Source organism: Numida meleagris, chromosome 5 (genome assembly GCF_002078875.1).
Source record: "Numida meleagris isolate 19003 breed g44 Domestic line chromosome 5, NumMel1.0, whole genome shotgun sequence".
In the NCBI taxonomy this organism is placed as follows: domain Eukaryota; kingdom Metazoa; phylum Chordata; class Aves; order Galliformes; family Numididae; genus Numida; species Numida meleagris.
Window position 1 is genome coordinate 44,705,848 of NC_034413.1, and position 19,913 is coordinate 44,725,760.

Sequence of the window (19,913 nt, forward strand, 5' to 3'; positions counted from 1 at the left end):
TAATCAATACAACTGATTAAAACACTTCCAAGATTTGCCACCGATTTTCTTGCTTTCTCCTTGCACTGAACAACCGCAGGTGCACTCTTCTGTCAGCGCAGAGAAGAGGAAAAAGAACTTTACTGAATACCTTGTGCCTGAGCCGCAGAGCTGTGGGAATACCCCAGAGCCAGGAGCGCTGTCTCCACCAGCTGGCTAAAGAGCACATCTTTGCGAACCAGAACGAACTCAGCATGCTCTTCTCGATTATCATATTCAAGAGAGGCATCCGACTGCTCCACCACACAAAAGACTGGAATCATCAAACCTAGATGGAAAAAAGAAGTCTGTGAGAGAGGAACAAGAAATGTATCATACATCTCTGATAAAAGCTTTAATTTAAAACACCTCCTAGAAAGCTCATCATAACTGGATATCAGCCTTTCGTCCCCAGGGGATAGCTTTTGTTTTCTTTCCAAGGGAAATACTGAAGTCTCATCACTTGACTCATTTACAAACCACACTAAAAGCTCCAGAGAATACAATTTAGGAGCAAAATAACAGTCAGCATGAGGACAAATGAGATTTTTCTGCTAAGACTTTTTTAATACTGAAGAAATTTTCTACAGTTCCTTGAACGTCCTATTCTTGCAGGTCAGGGCTTCTCCACACTCAGTCATCTGAAAACCTGACATGTAAACACCACTCTCCTGCTTCTCTCCACACAGCAAATGTCATGGAGATATTGTCTGGGGCTAGTTCCATACGCACTTCTTGGATTGGCTAGGTTAATTCACACATTTCCAGACCACGGCCATCCTACTCATTGTGCAAGGTAAACACCCTTGCACAGATTTTGCTGAAAATGATAATTTTGTGGTGTTGGCAGCTAATGGTCAGGCAGCCCTGGGGAAGCCAGCAGTGTTCTCCCCCTTAACGTATGAAGAGAGTGAGTACAGCTCTCTTAGAAAGAGGATCAAGGATGAGGGTGAATCACAAAAGTAAAAAACTCAGGGAGTGTTCTGGATTCAATTTCGTTCTCTTTTATTGCAAATTTACTTTTGTGGTAATGAGATCAAGTCATCTCTAGTAATATATTGTAGGGCATGAACTTAAAGGGATCCAGTACTACAGACAGGCCAGAAACAAGCCAATTTGCAGAACATGGCTTTTTAGCACTGCATGCCTGTGCATGGAGGGAAAAGCATGTAAGGAAAACACAGAAAACTTACTGAGCTGGAACATCTATTTCCATCACTTGATATAGGCCATGCAGCGCGTGGCAAAGGAAAAAATCATTACCATCAGCAACATAAATTTATTAATTGGGTACATATAATTTGTTAGCCTCTAGATAAGCTATGAAATATTCAGGGAAAGACAAATCTTAGCCTAAAGCCATTCCCAAAATGTGCTATCTAGGGCTCGCCTGAAAGTTTACTAGTTTACTTTTCATTCCTGTTTTTCAGAAACAAATATGACCATTTCATGTAGATAATAAATATGAAAATAATTATTATGAAAATATTCATGAAAGGATAGATACAGATCACTGCGTTCCTGGACTGGGCACTCCTTTAAGGGAAAGAGAGGAGAAAGCCAAATTCTGGTTCTCCTTTTATGCAAAACTAGTTAATTAACTTTAAGATCATCTACCAGCAGTTCTAATATCTGCAAACCAGTGGTTAAATATCCCTTCAAGGGGAGCCACTCTGCCCTGAAATAGATATAGTCATAGCAGTAACACCTGCTAAGGGACTTAAATCCTCCTGGCTTGAATTTGCAGAGATGAGATTTACTTAAAATGTATTTTAGATACACATTTATCATTTACTGCCATAGCTGGCAGAGAGTAGCTCCCAGTTGGACATTCTAACTGCAGACCAGCAGCAGTAACTACAAGCCTGGATATCCAGTTCATATGTTTTAGCACTCTGTTTTAAAACACATCCTTTAATATTGGGTAAGTAGGTTACAGCATCATATTGATGCTGCTCCCTCTTTACCACTGATTCTGAGATAAACTAATGTATTTTGCAAATTCAAGTAAACAAATTTTAACACACTCACTCGGGAACATACAGTGAAAAATATCTCTGGATGCTTTTCTGGAAAGACAGAGCATGGCTGATTCTGTTCCCGCTGAAGTCAATGACAAAATTGTTATTCCTTTCCAAGGTTAAAAGCTGAATTGTTTGTCCATAAATCATTTAACTAGTTAAAAAGAAATTTAACCCCTGTAAGCAACAAACATGCCCTCCCATCAAACGTACAGTCTGTCACAGCACTTTTGATGGGGCTATTAATGTCTCAACAAAAGAATAAGATAACTGACCAAATGCTAAGGCTGCAATGTTGGTTGTGTAGATTACATTTTGGCAAGACAGAGTAAGTGCATGAATGCAAACTGATGAGAGGGATGCTGCTACATCTTCCATCCTCCTGCAGCATGTTTTCCTCATCACAGGACTGTCTTTCCACCTTTTCAGTGCAGAAGCTGCACCTACTCTCCACACAATTTATGCCCATAGTTTACTGTCTTAACACAAACAGGACTTCAAATGGTAGAACTGTTGCTGTCACAACACTACTATATGGATGGCATGATAGACTCGCAGGAAGCTTGCCCATGATTATTTTCTAAATGGCCCATTTGGGCCGTCCAGGCTTGCAGAAGCCTTACTACAGAAACAGCTTTTGCAAAAATACCTCTAAGGTCAGTGACCCAGCATAACTGACGATAAGCTGCCATTAGTACCTTAAAAACAGAGAGCAAAGGGCAGGTTACCACATCTGCCACTGCTAACATGTTATGATGCCTCTCACTGTTGTGGCTAGAGTCTTTAAACCAATCTTGCTTTCCTAGAAAACAACAATCATCCAAATTCTTTCCAAGTAAACCTCACTCCAAGGAAATTCCATCTGCTCTGCCCTCTATTTTGCACCGGAAAGAGTTAAGCTATAACATCTCAAATGGATTTACTACCTTGAACTTCTTTGTTTCCTGGTATTATCTGAATATAAACTAACATACTTCCAGTACATGAAAATCTGAAGAAAAACCACCTGCAGCTAAAACCAGCACATTCTTTATACACCGATACACATGACATCTTGCTCCTAGGTATATAAATGGAACCTCCACCTCATCACAGGCCCTTACAGAAGAGGGATGCAAGCCAGTCTGTCCTCATCATCATTCCAGTTGAACAATTTACAGTGATACTCAAGAGAGCAGGAGACCAGGCATCTAGAATGAAGCATGCAGTAAGAAAAGCCTGACTTATAAATACTGAAAGCCCTCAGATCTTTTCTTTAGTGCCTGAGCAGCCAGAACTAGTCATCCTCCCTCTCCACGCATACACACAAAAAAGGCTGAGATCCCTTTTGAGCAAAACTCTTGTATGCTTGCTCTCCCAGCTTTAGAGAGATGCTTTAGTGAATGATGTGGTATAACTCATGGTGGATAACATACGGCACTGATTTTCACACATGGAGAAAACAAGGGGTAATCTGAGGGCTAAAAAGAAAACATTTTGTTTTCTCAAAGGAGGAGCACAATGCTGAATTGCACACAAAACATCAATAACAATCACAAATTATCCAAAAGACTTTTCCTACTTGATATTATTTCATTTAGCGGACTTAGAAACAGCTCTTCAGTGCTTCTCTCAGTGCTTTGACCCCATGCAGATAGCATTAAGTGTTAGAGGAACATAAAATAAGACCACATAAACCCTTTTAAAAGAACACCTATACACAAGAATTTCCTCTATTCCATGGAAGAGAACACAAAGTGTTTCCAGAAGAACAGAATGGTTGGTAATGATTGGTACCTCTGTACACCAAATACTTTTAAAACACATCAGAAATGGGAGTTAAGCTCTGCAGTTGCTTTCATGGAGAACTTGAGATATACAGAGAAGACTTTGTAAATTTGGTTGCATTTCTTTTTGTCGAGACTAGTCTAAGCAGCAGAGGAATCAAGAAGCAATTAAACATTCCCCAAAGAGACCTGAGCCCAAATGCACATTTTTGCCTATTTGTTAGTTTCACTCCATAGTTTTATTTTCCCATGGAGTAATTCATTCTAAAAATGAAGAAAAAAGGAAACAGTTACACTGTCTGAGAAATGAAAACCCTGGACAGTCCACCACACAAAATACTCATTCAACAAAAGCTTGAAGCCAGTTAAAAATATTATCAAACTGAAGTCAAGCAGCTCCCTGGAAAACGTTTTTGGCTGCAAGATTTGCAAGTGCAAGCTGTTAATTTCTAATGGCCAACTAAAGGACAAGACAGGGAAGACCTCAAGAAGTCCCGCACTATTATTTTTTGTTCATTTTCAAATAATATACTTCATCCAGTGCATGCTTCAGAGTGAGAAATAAAGGTGACACTACCAGCAGTCAAACTTCTATGCATCACCAACTTCCACATGACCACCCCAGGCTTGGCACCTAAACCAAAGGAGAAAAGGCTACGAAAAACCTGCAGGGAAGGTTAAACTATTACAGCCACCCACCTCTGCTGCCCATTAAATCAGAAGCAGTGCTTGCTTGTCCTAATAAGCATAATATGAAGATCAACCAATAAGAAGAGGCACCAATAAAATTTGTGTCTTTTTAGATTAAAATTTGTTTCCATCAGCACAAGTTTTGAGCCCCATCTAGGTGTTATTTAATTTAATCTAATTTGAACAATTTCCAAACATCAGCTTGATTAATTTCAGCAGTATGGTGTTATGGAAAGATTTACTGTACAGGGGTTGTCTAGCAGAGAATTAATAAAGAAGCCAGTTCTTAGCCCTGAGTAACATGAGGTTTTAAGACTTCCCAGATTTCTAGTGGGAATACTTCATAGCACAAGCATGTTTTCTTCTGGGAGTGAAACCCACCAAAATTATTAAAAACTGAGATCAAATGGTGGTGTCAAACCCAAAGGAAATCATTCTAGAGTGGAGAGATTTTTATCAAATGAAGAAAGTGGAAAATAAAGTTTTTGTTGTTGCCATTGCGCTTGGGGTTTTTGATTGTTGTTTGTTTTTTTTTTTTTAAACAGAACAGAGACACACACAGAGAGCAATCTCCCTCCAAGACAAAGCAAAATTTATATGGTTGGGAAACCAGGACCTTGCAGACAGAGACTGTACCATAGGTCATCCTCTAAGCTAATCATTCCAACAGGGGGAAAAAAAAATCAAACCTAGGAAAAAGCAAGCAGCATCCACAAATGTTTATTTACATGCATACCTCCAAGTCCAGAGATAAAAAAGGAAAAATAAAAACTCTGAGGGACACTAAGATGACTAAAAAACTCATCTACATGCTAAAAGCAGGTTGTTCCCCATCTCCGACTGCCCAACGCATCTTAAGTTTGCACTTGATCTACAACGAGACTCAATCCTGAATGCCTTCAAAACACTAAATTACTAACAACCGCCACTGGGCTTCCACATATAAGAGCCCTTCCCTGCAACAGAGACTCTGTGGCTCTGCTACTAAAGCATGGGTCATCTTGAGGAAATTATCTGGGTGAAGATTCCACACATTTAACAATGAAATATGCTTACACAACTGACAGTAACCACAGGAAGCAATCAAACTACAGAAGTCCCCGAACCTAATTTGCTTCTGTTTTCTCTTCAGGCAAGAACACTTCATTCAGCAAACGCAGTGGCGGGAAAACAGTCTGTTTATTTATATCTGTTTGCACGGTTATAGAGCTGACCTTAAGTACACTGATTTGGTACTCAGCTCTCTTTCCCTTTCTTTTAAACAAATTTGAAAAATGAACCTAAATTGAGAAAGCAGCTTTAAAGAGAGAAATCAGTATCCACCTGACACAGGAAAGCCCTGCCAGTTCTCCTCCCAGCATCCTGCACCTCTAACTGAAAAGGCAAAAAACAGATGAGTTTGACAGCTTTTGGTTATTCAGAAATACCTCCATTTCTGCATGAAAGATGTCCATCCGACATCCAAGTACAACACAAATATTTCTATTATTATTACTTCTATTCTGAAAAACTGAACACCATCACAAAGAACAAAAAAAAGGAAGCTTCAGGGTGCCACTTTTTTCAGAACAGGGATCAGGGTTTGCAGCTTACAGAGATGAAAATCTAGTGTGTACACCAGAAATCAGGAGGTATCCATTCAAGGCCTGCCTAGATGAACAAATGTATAATGAGAGAAGAAAAAGTTATAATGAGAAAAGATCAACTGCATTCCTTTTTTTTTTTTCCCCAAGAGAAAGGAAACCAAAAAGTATTTGAAAAAACAGTTATGTTGTTCTGATCTCAACACCGCTTTTATTTAAATCACAGCACAGCTCTAGCTGGTGGTAATGTGAGATATAACCCAGAAAATCCTGCAGAGTCCAAATAAGGCCTGCAGATACAGGATGCGCGATGACAGGCTGGCTGAATAGGCACGTCTGTGCCATTCCCACATGCACATATGACTGTTCACACTCGGGAAGGATCAGGCTTGAAGCAGATCCCAGGTACAGCTTGTGTCCGTGCAGTTCAGCAAAGAATTAGACGAGACGGAGCTTACACATTTCAGCGAGGGTCAGTCACGTCCATTAAGGCTCACTTTCAAGCCACTCTATAAATCTTAAATATAATTAACTTGGACAAAATATATGCTGTCGGCACTTAACTTACAATAAATGCATGGTTTGGGTAAATGGACCATATTTCAGCCTTCTATGTATCAAGCACCATCTTACAACAGTCTCATTACAAGGCCGGGAATTCTTCCACTGTAAATCTTTTTTACTGGGGACTGGAGGAGTTACTTTGCAGTTGTTTGTCACTAACCACTTGGAAACACATGAAGAAAGATCAGTGTGCACACTGACAGGAGGCCAGTGGGAAATCTGTATGTCAGATATCAGACTGCACCAGCATCTTCACAGATGTACAATCCTATACAAAAAAAAAAAAGTGCCAAGCATCTCATTATAATAAGAAAAAGTTTTGTTTAGCGAAAAGAACTTTACATTTTGCTAATCCTCCATTCTTCAGTGTGTTCTAGACAAAACATGAGATATCTGATTTTGTACACAAGCAGTAATGCGATGCTGTTAAACTCCTACTCTTTGAGGGTTTATAAGACTGTTCTAAATAATTTGTTCCAGGATGCAATTTGGTAAAGAAGAACTCAGTCCACAGATGATTTTAATACAACGTTTGTCAAAGAAACAAACAAATAAAAAATCATGTTAAATAGTATTACATTGTAGAAGTTTTCTTCTGAGGAGGGCCAGAGGAAATAAACTAAGGACAATATCTTTCTCCTCCTCCTCTGTTATTTTTTCTGGCTTTAAACATTCAATAAATCTGCAGGCAGGAAATGCATTTCTACGTATTATATTTTAGCCAATGGTGAATGCAAACCACAAGATATTATTTACATCCTTCTTCAGCTTCCAGTCCTTTCTGTGGCTTCAGTCACCCAACCATCACAAGTACCCCAGCTCTCAGGAAATTTTGTAAAGAAGTTACCAACATCTCTGCAGATGTCCCCTGCTTCTGACGGTTTAACTAGCCAAAGAATCCTTCTCCGAGCTGAAATAACAGCTTTACTGTTTAACACAAAATATTTTAGGCCACTATCCCACCACAGAAACATATTATGAAACTCGTACGTTGATTTGATAATACTCAAATTTCTCAAAAAACAAACAACAACAAAAAAAAAGCAGTATTGAGAGCATGTGTTTAGACTAACGAGAAATGAGAAATAAAGAGGGATATGGAATATTTAGCTCTAGCACAGCCTCTCCGGCTGTGTGCCTGGGACAGAATCAGTACTCAAGGGAGATGAGGCCTTCCGCTAGCGACAGCAGCTCAGCTGCTCCTGGCGGCTACCTGCCTCTGCTGAACTAGTTACAGTAACTTGTCAGCTCTGACCTGCCGCCCTCCCTGGGACTAAGTGAAGGAGAGGGGCTGCTTGAGCTTCGAGCGCAGTCTCTCCGAGGCAGCCTGGTTAAGCCAGGCAAGGCTGCAGCAGGGCAGTCAGGAGACAGAAGCAATTAAACAGGAGAACAAAGCACTGCCAGCCCTCCGCTCGGCCACCAAAATGAGAATGCAGAAGTCAAAACACTGTTTTACAGAAGCTCGAGACAGAAGAAGGCACAGCCAACCATCCCGTTGTTCTAGCTTAAAGTTCCCTGCCAGCCAGCCCCAAACACAAACAAAAGCACTTATGCCAGCACCAGGCCCGTGTGCTCACCGAGAACCATGCACAGATTTTCCAGTTCACATTGAAAGGCAAAGAAAGGCAAAGACTACTGCTACATTTTTCCTAAATAAAACAGCTCAGATGTTTCTATGTCTCTCCCACTTAAAATAAGAAGAAAAAATACCCTACAACGGTAATTTATAATATGAGCTAATGGAAAATATACTGATTTCACTCAAAACAAGTGAAGGAAACCCTTTCAAATTAAGCTGGCTTTTTTTTTTTTTTTTTTTAGTCATCTTAAGCCATTAATTTTCTATAAGTTTTAGGTTTTGGTTTATGTAACATAAAAACAAGTTTAGGGTTCAGGAGGGTTTTTTTTGCTTTGTTTGAGGGGCAGCTTTTTCTTGTTTTTCTCTCAACCATGTAAAAAAAAAAAAGTCAAGGGGGATAAGACTTTCTAAGCCGAGTTCCACCCAGAATTAATTTTAATGACCAACATTTTAAAACCCTGAAAACTGAAACCACTAATAAGCCCTTAACTGGTAGAGCTAGCAGATGTCACCATATTATATAATTTTTAAAGCAAAAAAAAAAAAAATCTTTGAGCAAAAGCATTTTAATGAAGGTTTTATTAACTAGTCTCCTGGTACCAGGATAAGTCCCACGGAATGTAACAGAAAAGCTTTTGGAGCTGGTTTGAGGTTTTGTTTCTGGAGAAGAGCCGCGCAGCATGCTCGGGCCTGCTACAGGATCTCCATTGGGACCCATCAGCAAGCTCTTTTCCCCTTCACATCCATTCCTCTGTGAGCAACCTCTGACAAGAAGAAATAGTATCATCCTCCTTCACATTACCAGATGAATAGCTTACCGAGACTGCAGCTACATCTCCCTCCTCAAGTCCTATTACAGGCTGCTCCTGCTGTTAGACGAGCTCAGTGGATCTGTAATCATCACCTCTTTCTCCTATGTCTTTCAGACACTGGCAGCATTAGAAAAGCTCATTTTTAAGCTACATACAGCAGAACTGTTTTTGGACAAAAGTCAGAAGAAAGCAGAAGGTAGGATAAGCCACATTACACACTGTCTAAGAGTAACTGCCACCAAACTGAGTGGTTACTGACAGAGCCCTTCATCCTGCTATGCTTTCAGCAAGGGTTCAGCTAATGCTACAGCATCATCATTATTAGATGGTAGTTGTTTAGTACAAGGGGACCTCAGAAGCTTCTGTCAGGCCTTCAGAGGGAGAGTGAATGGAAGAGAGAACCCTTAACTAAAGAAGGTGTAGAAGCCACGCTACTATTCCCTGCTTCGGGAAGCAAATAGCATCCTCCACAGCCTCCCCTTTCCCTGCTCAACATGCTGCACGTCTTCACTGAGCCTGCACCTATGGTCTACCGTACCATGGAGCAAGAACAGGATCTGGGGCTCGGCCTTAAATTACAACTTCATTGTCCACATCCCAAAGCCCTGTGGAGAGAGTATTTTTTTTTGAGTGACATCCCCAAATTCCTTCTTTTTTAAGAAGCGAAGATAATGAGCTGTGGGGGAAACACTTCAGGTTTTCACAAATAAGATACCACACATTTGACAACTCTTCCTTTGAAAGATTCTACTTTCAGGAATTTTTACTTTTATCAGCCAGCAGTATAACAGATTTTAAAAGCTACATCTTCACCAAACAAGTCGTGAGGTCAAGGAATGAGAGTCAACAAATATATCCCCTTTCTTAAGTACACAGTACACTTACTCTGTTCAGCCAGCACAGTATATTTTGGGGAGAAAGTGCAAAGGACCTGGTCAGGCCAACCCACTATGTGTGGATTCACTGGCTGAGAGCCAGCAATCCAAGCTTTTAGGGCACCGCAGGCTAAATTCCTACAACATTGTGGAGATGCTAAGCTACACTAGAGAACCAGATACTCCTGCTGGTGCAAACGTACGTGCTTGCTCAGAGGTGTCAGCCAAAGGGAGCAGATTACATCTGCTCCCCAAAGGCTGAGTTGGCTCCCAGATCACTTCTGGATGCCGCCCCAAATGCTGACTTACAAAGCTGCACGGTGCATGGCTACAGACACGGTTGCTGCTGTGAGGATCTCTTTCCACGCATAGTACAGCTGAATGGACACTGGGCTCACAGCTCTAGCATTCAACTTTGGAGAAAACAGCGAGCCAGGTTCCCTAAGCCTTGGGCCTTCAACTACAACTGGGTCCTATCTCAAAAGCAGCACAGCTGCACATGCTGCCTGGCAAAGCGCATGTGCAGGGCTGCAGCCTGAGACGCTGGGGTAGCCAAAGGGTCACCCAAGAACCTGTCTCAGCTGGTGAAGGTTAAAAAGACTCAGTACTTCTACTGGAAACCAGGTTCACAATTAGGTGAGGGGGTGGAAAAGAAAAATAGCACCCACAGAAAAAAAAAAATACAGCAGATTCTTTTTTTCCCCCACAAAGTAGCATGGCACTTTATTCTGAAGAAGTCTTTTTTACTACTTTCCTTCTCTCCATGGCATTCTCTGAGCCCATCTGTTTGGCAGGGCAGTATGATACCATGATGATATAATTAGGAAGGCTCAAACCAATGACAGAAGCATTACCTTTGTTGAGCCAAACCCAGGCCTTCAGATAATGCCCAACGAGAGCAGTCAAGCAACAAGGCTACTTTCTGCACCCTCGCTCACAGCAGCTTGCATGAAATCTACCATCCAGAGCTTGAGCTACAAACTCAAAAAAGAGAGGGAAAAAAAAAAAAAAAAAGCTCATACTTCTGTTACTCTGCATTTTCTCCAAGTCTAAAAATTGGTAGAGTGTATGACAGGTCCACCTCATTTTTCTTAATGATGTTTTTATTATTCTTTCACTCAATTAAAGCAGAAATGGATATTGCATCTTCTGACTGTATAATTGTTATTGTAATCTGTTTTCGATCACTGCTTGGGAAATGGGTCCAAAACAACATAAACTATCCACAGCCTCAGAATACAAGTCATTTTCTTTTACTACGATACTTAAAGAGACATCTATCATGTTGCTCTGCTAGCACGTTTGTATTATGGCAAAAAAGTTATTTGTAAGTTGGGAAAAGACATTATGAAAATCACCTTTTACACCAAAGTATTGTATAACTCATAATTTATAACTACATTTCTTAATAACCACTCAAAATAATAAGATTGGAAATTGTGCACATCTAATTTTAATATATAAATAATGGAAATGCATATAAACTAAAATATGCTCAAAATATGAATTTATATTACTTTCAAAATATGGCTTGGTTATAGTTTTGAAAATGACAAGCTTCATTTCCAGTATATGCCTGTCAACAAAATTTATGACAAAACACTCTCTCTGAGTTTAGATTACTAGGATGGTAAATAGTTATATTTAAGTTTCCTCACTTCTTTGAACTTTCAGTCCAATTGTAGACAAAGTTCGCAACTTCTAGAGAGTGAAGTGCCAGAGATACATAAGTAAAGGCAGGCTAACCCTGCGGCACCTCAACAAAATACAAGTAGAAATAGGACATCTTAAAAAGAGAGAGAAAGAAGGTAACACTGCGGCTGTACGCATCGATACAAATCATGGTTCGGATACAAGAAACACGCCCTCACTGGACATTTCTTGCCAGATTCAGCACTGTTAAAGAGGTACACAACAGCGTCTTTCCATCTCATTGTGTGTCTTTGGGAGATAAATAAGAAGGGAGCGTATTTCAGTGGGAGACATTTCTCCCAAGCTATGAAAATGCAGTGGGTGTACGGTTACTTCATGAGATGCCTCAGTTTCATATAAAGCAGTCTGACAGGTTATTTTGATTAAGCTTTTTCTGAGCCTTTTTACCTTGCTGGCATTGCTACTAACAACACACAGTTAGACTGCTTAATATTGCATGCCCATCTGCTTAATATTGCATGCCCAACTGATACAAGGACATCAGGTAAAGCAAAATTACTGACAAGGTTTAAACTATCAGGCAGGAAATGCTGTGTATAGAAAACAAGTCATATCCTTAAACTCTTACCTAGAGCTACCTGACTCTTTTCTCAAGGTCCCTCTGTCCCCTTCACAAAGCTACTACAAATTACAACAGCCTTATCTTTTTCCTTCCGTCTCTGCATTTAGCATTTGATAGAGAATTCGAAACATATCTTCAATTCAGAAGTGCAGTCTCTGCCCTGGCAATAGGATTACGATACTAGCAATGCAGGGCTCTTTCCCAGTCTTTCAAGCCACCCTGTAAATCATTTGTGCAGTCTTATTCCAAGCAGAAAATGCTCCTGGAAGGTTTTAAATAAGTCCTCTAACATTAGCAACATCAGTATTCACATCTATAAAAATCAGAGTAAGAATTACATTTAAAAAAAAAACCACAACCTTCAAATCTTGTTTGTAAGGGTTTCACAATGTCAGCAGCCTTGAAGATAAATAATCGCTAACAGTGGAATGCTGAAATCTTGGTATGTTTTTAAATCTTCAGGCGCTATCAGCAGAGCTTGTATGGGTATTTAAAAAGGAAAAACAGGTATTTAAAAAGGAAAAATAACAACAAAAATAATTAAAATAATAGTTTACATTTAGAAAAAGGTAAAATAAAGCCAATAAACTTGGAAATACGGAATGATATCTTTTTCCCATACTAATACTTGGATCAAAGTGAATGAAGACGGGAGACGAAGTACACATAACAGCTGCAATACATGCTTCTGTACACGGAATTCAGAAAAAAAAAAAAAAAACAACTTAATGGTACAACTGCAACAGCATCGACAACATCACTGGCTGGCAGAGAACACAGCGCACATTAAAGCCATCAATTCGCTGCGAATGGCCACAACAGCCTCATTGAGATGGGCTAATGGTTATTTCCGAATTAAACGGCAAAGTGTATTTTCTGGGCTTCATACCACTCGTCAACTTTAACAGATTTGTATGTAACCCAAGAGCAGGTATGCCACTGATGAGTGTTCTGCAACAAGTATTAAGCTCGATGGAGGCAATTGTTTGTTTAGTATGGCTAGAGGCTAGGAAATATTCCTCAAAAGCCATCGGCTGCTCAGGTGCCTTTTGTCTGCTGTGACTGCTCCTGAAACCTGCACTAGTGACACATGTCACCATGCGGATCAACATCCATGATCCAGCACACTTGATACAGGAGGAACCAATTACCACAGGACAATTTTCCAGAGGTAGATGGGGCCCCGATCCCTCATTTGGCACGCTGGGCTGGCCCGAAATCCCACGTGCTTCCAGGAAGACCACACTGGGCTGGCAGTCATAGGGGCCAGCAGCAGGCACGGGTTATCTTCAACAAATCCCGACCTGTCAATTCAAAGGGAGTTGGTAATGCTTCATACCTTGGACAATTGGCCCTTTAATCCTAAAACACGGCAGCAGTTACTAATTTAACTAGATTACGATGAAGGACGGTAATTAAAGGCCTAACTTATCTATGCTTTGCAATTTGGGATTCAGAAAAAAAAATCTTCCTAAGTTTTACAGATTTTCAGCTATTTAAAGAAGTTTAAAAATAGGATTTAAAAGCGGGTTGGGGACTGCTCGATCACACACAAAAAAAGAGTTTTCCTAAACAGGTCACACATCTGGTTCGTGAATATAAATAAATGCCTGCAGTAAAGCTGTCCTCAGCTCCCACCACCATGGATGCCACCGTATTACCACCTTCTGTGCCCCTGCAAGTGACAAAAATCTGTCTGGTCCAAGCATCTTACTTCAGCTCCCGGTCTCTATTGTGGTCTCTTTCCTCCCCATTCCAGGCAGACAGCTTTAAGGAAAACAGTAATAATGGAAAGTAACCATATAACTATTCAGGCTAGCATCTCCATGAGGAGCATTAAACTCAAACACTTCTTAAGGTATTTTAAGGTATAACCTGATACCATCTGAAAGCCTGTACTACAAGCTAGAAACTGCAAGGGCGACTGTAGTCTGTTGAAATGACAGTTTGATTACAATTACATTATGCTGAGCTTTTTCCATTTTTAATCTGGACAAAATATTCAGTGCAGTGAAAAAAAAAATTAAATAGAATTTAAAGGCTCCAAAACTTAAGTATTTAGGAAAGAAATCTCTAAACCTCATCATTAAGCATTTATTTATAACAACGAAAGTTTAAAACTGTTTTTCTTCCTTTGATGTTCAAATACTTAGTATAAATTCTGAGAGAGAAAGATATTGCAATTTAATTTCTCAAAAGTATGTTTCCTCACTGGCATCTTGGTGGATTTTAGTATAATTTTGCCATCTTCCTCGGGCAGAAAGAGAATCCTGGGCAGTCACTGACAGAATCGCTCTGGCAAGAGTTTTCAAACAAGTGCCCTATAAATAACCGACAATGAATCTACTCTGACTATCCCAGCGACAAAAAGGAAAGGCAGGACACGACTTACACAGGGAGGGGAGCAAGAATTAATGGTGACTTCTTCAAAGATGGTTGTTTTTTCTTTCCTTTGGCTCATGATGAGGACAATGCGTCTAGTTAACTGATGTGGCTGTGTCTGGGGTGGGGAGGAAGCGGGGAGACGATGCTAAATACTTAGGAACTGTTGTGGGAAAAAATACAATCTTGCTACAGCTAATCTTAAATCTTGAATTCAAAATTGCCAGTGGCTTTCTGCAGATGCAACTTAGAGTTCCAAAATTACTCTAAACATCAAATTATGCCTAGGTCACCGAATGGGTGGATACCCTATATTCTGTTTAATGTGCATGTTCAATTGCACATATCCTTTAACCGACCGTGTCTTTATTTTAATAACAGGCCGACTACTGAAAACACATAAAGAGAGGCTATTTTTCTACCTCAGCAGAAATACAGCTGATACACTACATGACCCTACAGGAGCGACTGTTCTGTTTATTCTATTTACGTGACATAAGCTGATTGGAAAAGAAGGAGGAAAACGGCACAAAGATCAGAAACCCATTTTTAAGCATCAGTCGTGAAAAAGAAATCACAGCCTTGCTTTTCTTAAGCTTCATGTTAAACTAAAAGTCTCTTCCTTGTTACATATTAGAAACGCATTTACATTTCCTCGTAATTCCTAGTGAATCATACCGAAACAAAAGGCAACATTTTCCAACTATTCTGCAACAGAAAATACAGTCACGCGCTGCTGATTCCGGAACTAACAAGGATCTGCAGCTCTCGTGCTTCTGTATCTTGAAACATTCCATTCTTCCAAATAGCTATATGCTTCCTTCTGGCAGCAAGGAGATACCCTTCATCTAGGTCGGAAGACCATCTGAAACTTAACCTACCCTTTTGCTTAATTTGTAAGATCAACTGGAACATGCTTCTTTGCTCCTTTCGGGATCCCACTGAGAGCTTAATGCCACCTGACTGCTTAGAGCAGAACAGCAGAGCTGAGCAAGCTCTACTCTTCCAGCTGCGCATAAGTGAGTTTTGCTCTCCATTAAAGTATGTTAAATCCTTCTAAGGGATATAGAAAGACAGCAAAGATCATATGACATTTTTGCAGAAATAGAATGGATTTTGACAAACAACTCTTTAACCGTCCTTGGTCAGCACTTTTGTTGCCCCAGAGAGATATCGGAACGGATTTCTCGCTGTACCTGAGCGGACACAGCTCTCACACAGCAGAGCCTCCAGGGGCTTACCTCAGCGAGAGTCGCCGTCCATACTACCCATGCAGCCGACCCCACATAAGCACGGGAATCATGCAGCAAATCAACGTCCTGATCACACCATTTAGTTTGAACTGTCTGTGAGTTTTTTTCTCCATTAATATTTTGTAAATTAAATCACGTATTACAACAGTTAAGTGAATCACAATGTATTACTATCAGGCCACATCAAAATAATCTAATCGGCAAATTTTTTGCAGTCATTTCCTGCCCCAAACCTGAATGCATTCCTTGGCAGTATGTTGCTTCTACATTTGTACTTCAGCAAATCAAATTTCACAACAGCTCTGCCTGTACCCTGGCACTGTAAGTTGCACTCAGAGGCTGCAGATGCTCATTTTCTAGGCTCTTCCTAACAAACACATAAACGCGTACGTACATCCACTTACACACAGACAGGTTCGTGAATTGTGGTCAACAATTTTGCAAATATAAGTTTCTTAGCCATTAATGATATTTTTTTCCCCGTAAATCCTTATGGAGTGAATTACTAACTGCAAGGAGACGCCAGTTCTTGTAAGTGAATGTTACCCAACAGAGACATAAAGCTGTCAACACCACGGTGCTCTTACTTGCTCTAAGCCCTCTCCCAGGCTTCATATGTTTTTTAAAGCAATATTAGCCTTTTTTGTTGTTGTCTTCCCAGGGACCTTTATAAATCTGCCTCTCCTGAGCATCTGAGCACTTGTGCTTTCTTGTATACGAGTTATAGAACAGACAGGTTGGATAACTGCTGAAATGTTTTACAGAGCACTGAGCTAGTTAGGGCAAACAAGAACTGGACTCTAACACATAGGACTGACACTAACAATATTGTAAACAGCACCGGAACTTCTAAAGCCCCTATTAACTGCGGCCTTTAAGAGCCCATTTATCTTTTTTCTGACCTTTGCTAGTTTATTACGGCTGTGTTATGGCCTCTGAATTAAGTACCTTCAGTTTAGGAACAGGGGAAAAAAAAAAAAAAAGAGTCATAAAGACAAAATTTTTCATGAGAACAACTCCTCTTGTTTGTCTTTGTCTTTGTCTGTGCTACAAAAGCTGATGTCTATACACTTCTCCACTCTTAAACCTAGAGGAAAAGCTACAAACACCTACGGCAATATAATATTTCTCTATTTCTCAGGAAGTTCCCTGTAAAAAGAAAATGGTAGCAAATGTAACTGTGACTATAAAACCTGTTACCAAAGGTCATCGGTCTCATCAGAGCACCAGTTAGAGCTTATTTTTCTCTTCTCAGGGATTTTGTTGAGAAGCACACGGTATCAGACCAACAAGACACTTGACAGGGAGGAAGGAGTGTCAGTATTTACACATCTAAGGCCCAAAAGAACTATTAGCATCTGTTCTTGCTTTCAAAATCTTTAGATAAACTTTACAGAATAAAAAATAAAATAAAATCCAAGCTAAAATGGCCTCTAACTTCAGTAAAGTATTTCATTTTTTTTTTCCTGAAGTTCAAGTTCAATTAATTTTAGTACTTATTTTGAGATTGAAATGTAAGAACATACTGAAAGATTGACAATTGAAGCCCTGGATGTCATTTCACTACATCCTTCAGTAGTTCCCTTTTTCTCAAAACCAGGAACATCACTAAAAGGGTCTTTATAAATATTTGTTTGAAGAGAAGTTTTATACTAATTTGTCAGTAGATTAAATGTCCTTCTGCTAATGCCTACAGTCACATTTCACAATTTGACAGAAAAAAAGGATTATGAACACCGCAGCATTCACTGCAAAGATGCAGATTTCCAGACATACTGAAACAGTGTGATCTGCATCCAGAAAGAGATCGCTTGGTCACACGTGTTCTTAGAGATCAAACTTGAAAAAGAGCAGAGGAAAAATATCTGGAAATTAGCTGTGTCGATTTATCCTGAGAGCATTTCCAGGAGAGGAAAAAAATGAAATCAATTTTAAACAGCACCATTATCTTATTAAAGAAATCTTCCTTAACTAATTTAGTATTGAGTATTATAGAACCTAGGTAAGTATTCAGACAGGAATTATTTTCTTCTTGCTTTCAGTATCGATACGGAGTAATGAATAAACTTTATTATGAATCGCTTAAAACCAAAGGGATTCCGACTGTTTAAAAAACACCAGTGAGGAAAAACATTTTCCTCATTCATTACCTACTGCCCCTCACTTGTATGCTCCACTCTAAATCAACGTTAGAAATCAGCCAAAGAGTAATGAATGAAAATGCAAGCTCTTAAAAGTTTGCTTTCAGAACTGAGTCTTTGTCGTGTGAGAAATCTTCCCTAAGCCAACAGGCCAGATTCAATCTGAGCCACCGATATCAACGTAAAACCTTAAGAATTTCTTAGCGAACACAGCAGCAATTAGAAAGCAGTATACATATTCCAAAACATTTAAAAACGTTCCTTGAAAGCGTACTTCAATAAGGCTCATGAGCGAAACGATTCAGCTCTAAAATTCCCTGTAAAATTGAGCAGCAGTAATGCCTCGGTCTCCCAAAGGCATCCAAAACTCCATGCATTACTACTTCAGCACTTTGTATATGATTAACTCGTTGATTTTTATAATTATTCAATAATTATTTTTCCATCAATTCATAAGTGGATTAGTGCTACAAGTCTCTCATTGCAAAGCTTTCTTCCCCTCTAGGTTAGAAGAAAACAGTTAAGAGGTTTAAAAGCAGACAACAGTGATCCAAGAAACAGAGAAAACCGGAGAGGTCTCTTACCCTTCATTAGGTACAGAAATGAATCCTACTTTTCTAAAATAAAAGAAAATAAGATCTGCAGCCCCTTAGCAAACTCAGCAATTAGATCGCCTATTGAGCCAAAGAGGTCTAAATCAGCATCTAATGGAAAATCGCTAAATAAATCTCACGTAGCAGGGAGTCATGTGACGGCCAGCCCGAAGTATCACTCGCAATGTCATTTACACAAACTCTTTGTGTATAAACAACCGCGTTTGTGTATTCCCTCTCCGCACGGTTTTAAATACAAATACGGAGATAAGCTTTAGAAGAAAGGTAAAGTTACGGGTGGCCCGCCCGGGTCGCAATACATGGGTAATTTCGGGACTTTCAAATACGATTTTCCAAACACAAGGCTACGCCGCATTAAATACAACGGCATCAGAGGTCGGTCGGGAAAGGGGGGCGTTTTAAAGAGTTGGGCCGCTCGGAAAAAAAGAAAGCAAGGCAACCCCGTGCGTTATTCAGGTTTGCCCTAAGCACGCTCTGAACGCGAAATCGACCAGCAGCCAGATAGCAAAGTATGAAAGTTACGGCACTTCAGAGAACTGAGGGATCGCTGCAGAACTAACGCCGAAGAGTTTTGCTGTCAGATCCGACCCTCGCACGCGCGTCCCTGTCCCCCTAACACCCCGCCGAGCGCTGCCAAGCGCCGCCGACAGCGCCAGGGCTCTCCCAGCCACGAGCGCCGCTTGCCCGCCTTGCAGAGCCGCTCCCGGAGCCGCCCGCCCCGCTCGGGCCCGGCCGCTGCTTCCCGGGGCTCGGAACAGAGCCAGGCGCTGCGCGGCCGGGCCGAGGCTTTCCCGCAGGACCCGCCCGCATTCCCGCGCCGCGCCGCACGGTTATACCTCCCACGGGCTTGGTGACGGCGCCGTTGGGCCTCCCGCGGGTGCCCATAGGACTGCCGTTCTGCTCCAGCCTGGCCACCTTCCCGGGGGGAGGCCCTTTGACATCGGGGCTGCCGCTGCCTCTGTCGGGGCTGTCCCGCAGGCAGGGGCTCTCGCTCCTCCGCTCCATGCTCGGAGACGCGGCTCCCGTTCGCAGGTCGCAGTAGAAGGAGCACGGACCTAGAGCGAAAGAAACGAGGGGGCTTCAGCCGCCGCCTCCGCCCGGGACCCCGCGGCTCCCGGCGGGACTGGGCCGGGCGGGCTCCGGGCAGCCCCCGCGGGCAGGTGCCGCGGAGGAGGGGAGGGGAGAAACAGCCCCCCCCGCGCGCCGCCCGCCGCGGACCGCCGGGAGCCGCCGCCGTACTTACTGCTTAAAGCCTGGCTGTAAGTTGGCTGAGTTGGGCTCTGTCCATGGATCAAAAGTAGAGAATCCAGGGTGGAAAGTTTTCTCGGTTCCTCCTCGCA

At 41.2% G+C, this 19,913-nt stretch overlaps 1 protein-coding gene across 1 annotated transcript in view; it reads right to left on the minus strand.

Moving 5' to 3' along the window:
• SATB2 (SATB homeobox 2) overlaps positions 1-19,623 on the minus strand; it is a 122,428-nt gene extending 102,805 nt beyond the window's left edge. The window contains exons 1-2 of the mRNA XM_021400151.1: positions 19,410-19,623; positions 131-307 (exon numbers count right to left, since the gene is read on the minus strand). Coding sequence (XP_021255826.1) covers positions 131-307; positions 19,410-19,578 — 346 coding nt within the window. The 5' untranslated portion in view covers positions 19,579-19,623. The remainder of the gene's footprint in view (positions 1-130; positions 308-19,409) is intronic.